The sequence below is a fragment of the Nicotiana sylvestris genome, chromosome 6 (genome assembly GCF_000393655.2).
Source record: "Nicotiana sylvestris chromosome 6, ASM39365v2, whole genome shotgun sequence".
Lineage (NCBI taxonomy): Eukaryota > Viridiplantae > Streptophyta > Magnoliopsida > Solanales > Solanaceae > Nicotiana > Nicotiana sylvestris.
In genome coordinates, this window is record NC_091062.1 from 186,802,673 (window position 1) to 186,805,167 (window position 2,495).

A 2,495-nucleotide genomic window follows, 5' to 3' on the forward strand; every position below is an offset into this window, starting at 1 on the left:
TCTCATGCCATTGCCTGGAACCTTGAACCATTTTCTAAAGTATCTTCTTTATGTTTTTGTTGGCTGCCTCGACTGCTCCATTCGCCTTGGGGCGATACGGGGTGGAATTGCGATGCGTGATCTTAAACTGTTGACACTTCTTTCATTAGATGACTGTTAAGATTAGCCCCATTATCTGTGATGATCACTTTTGGGATTCCGAACCGACAAATGATATTTGAATGAACAAAATCGGTCACTGCCCTCTTGGTCACAGATTTGAAAGTTTTAGCTTTAACCCACATAGTGAAATAGTCAATGGCCACCAGAATGAACCTGTGTCCATTGGATGTTGCTGGCTCAATTGGTTTGATGACATCCATACCCCAAGCAACAAAGGGCCATGGTGCGGACATTGTGTGTAATTCAGATGGTGGAGAATGAATCAAATCTTCGTGTACTTGGCATTGATGAAATTTGCACACAAAACTGATACAATCTCGTTCCATGGTGAGCCAATAATAACCTTCTCAAAGAATCTTCTTTGCCAGAACATATCCACTCATATGCGGCCCGTAAACCCCGGAATGTACTTCGGTTATGATGGTCGTGACTTTTCTAGCATCTATGCATCTTAACAATCCAAGATCTAGAGTTCTTTTGTACAAAACTCCCCCACAGAAGAAAAATCCACTTTCCAATCGATGAATTGTTCTCTTTTGATCCCTTGTGGCATGTACCAAATATACCCCAATTCTGATGTACTCCATGATGTCATGAAACCATGGTTCACTATCAAGTTCTTCTTCAACAACATTACAGTAGGCATGCTGATCACGAACTTAAATATGCAGAGGGTCAACATAAGCTTTGTCCGGATGGTGCAACATCGACGCCAAGGTGGCCAAAGCATCGACAACCTCAGTATGAATCCTTGGAATGTGCCTGAACTCTACTGATCGAAACCGTTGACAAAGATCGTGCAGACATTGTTGATACGGTATAAGCTTTAAATCCTGTGTGTCCCATTCTCCTTGAATCTGGTGCACCAGAAGGTCCGAGTCTCCCAAGTCCAAGACTTCCTGGATTCCCATATCTATAGCTAGCCTTAGTCCTAAAATGCATGCCTCGTATTCAGCCATGTTGTTGGTACAATAAAAATGCAGTTGGGTCGTAACAGGGTAGTGATGCCCTGTTTCAGAAATAAGAACTGCCCCTATCCCAACACCTTTCTTGTTGGCAGCCCTATCAAAGAAAAGTTTCCACCCGGGCGTTTCATCCTTCTCGACCTCGTTGATATTCATTACCTCTTCATCAGGGAAGTAATTCCTCAAAGGTTCATATTCTTTATCTACCGGGTTCTCGGCTAAATAATCGGCCAATGCTTGGGCTTTCATCGCGGTCTGAGTCACATAGATAATGTCAAACTCTGTGAGCAAAATCTGCCACTTTGTAAGTATTCCCGTGGGCATAGGCTTCTGAAAGATATATTCAGAGGATCCAGGCGAGAAATGACATAAGTGATGTAAGACGACAAGTAATGCTTCAACTTTTGTACGACCCAAGTCAGGGCACAACACGTCCTCTCAAGGGGAGTATACTTAACCTCATAAGATGTGAATTTCTTGCTGAGATAGTAGATGTCTTGCTCTTTCCTTCCGGTGATGTCATGCTAACCCAATACGCATCCAAATGAATTATCCAGGACAGTTACATAAAGAATCAAAAGTCTCCTTGGTTACGGTAGGACCAACACATGTGGGTTTGACAACTACCCCTTTATATTATCAAATGCCTCTTGACATTCATCAGTCCATTAGACCGCAGTATCCTTTTTCAGCAACTTAAAGATAGGCTCACAAGTTGTCATGAGTTGAGCAATAAACCTACTGATGTAGTTCAATCGCCCGAGCAAGCTCATCACCTCAGTCTTGTTCCTTAGAGGTGGCAATTCTTGGATAGCTTTGATCTTTGACGGATCCAATTCAATGCCCCGCCGACTGACTATGAATCCCAACAATTTCCCCAATGAACACCAAATGCGCACTTTGTAGGGTTGAGCTTAAGATTGTACCTGCAGAGCCTTTGGAAGAGCTTTCTCAAATCTTTGATGTGGTCAGACTGCTTCCTGGACTTTATGATCACATCATCCATGTAAACCTCAATCTCTTTCTATATCATCTCATGGAATATGGTTATCATTGCCCTCATGTAAGTTGCCCCAGCGTTTTTCAAACCAAAAGGCATGACCCTGTAGCACTATGTTCCCCATGGCGTGATGAATGTCGTCTTTTCCTCATCTTCCTCATCCATTAAAATCTGATGATAGCCCGCATAGTAATCCACAAAAGACCCAATCTCATGTTTGGCACAATTATCAATAAAAATGTGGATATTTGGCAGTGGGAAGTTGTCCTTTGGACTTGCCTTGTTGAGATCACGATAATCAACGCACACTCTAGTCTTACTATCCTTCTTTGGCATAAGCACAACATTGGCTAACCACGTGGGATACC

The 2,495-nt window shown here is 42.7% G+C and overlaps 1 protein-coding gene across 1 annotated transcript; it reads right to left on the minus strand.

The window, feature by feature from the left end:
- Positions 1 to 509: 509 nt before the first annotated feature.
- On the minus strand, positions 510 to 1,376 carry LOC138871821 (uncharacterized). The gene is made up of 2 exons (XM_070149727.1): positions 900 to 1,376; positions 510 to 809 (listed from the first exon to the last, which is right to left on the minus strand). Exons 1-2 carry the CDS (start codon positions 1,374 to 1,376, stop codon positions 510 to 512), a joined length of 777 nt encoding a protein of 258 aa, XP_070005828.1.
- Between the last annotated feature and the right edge of the window lie 1,119 nt (positions 1,377 to 2,495).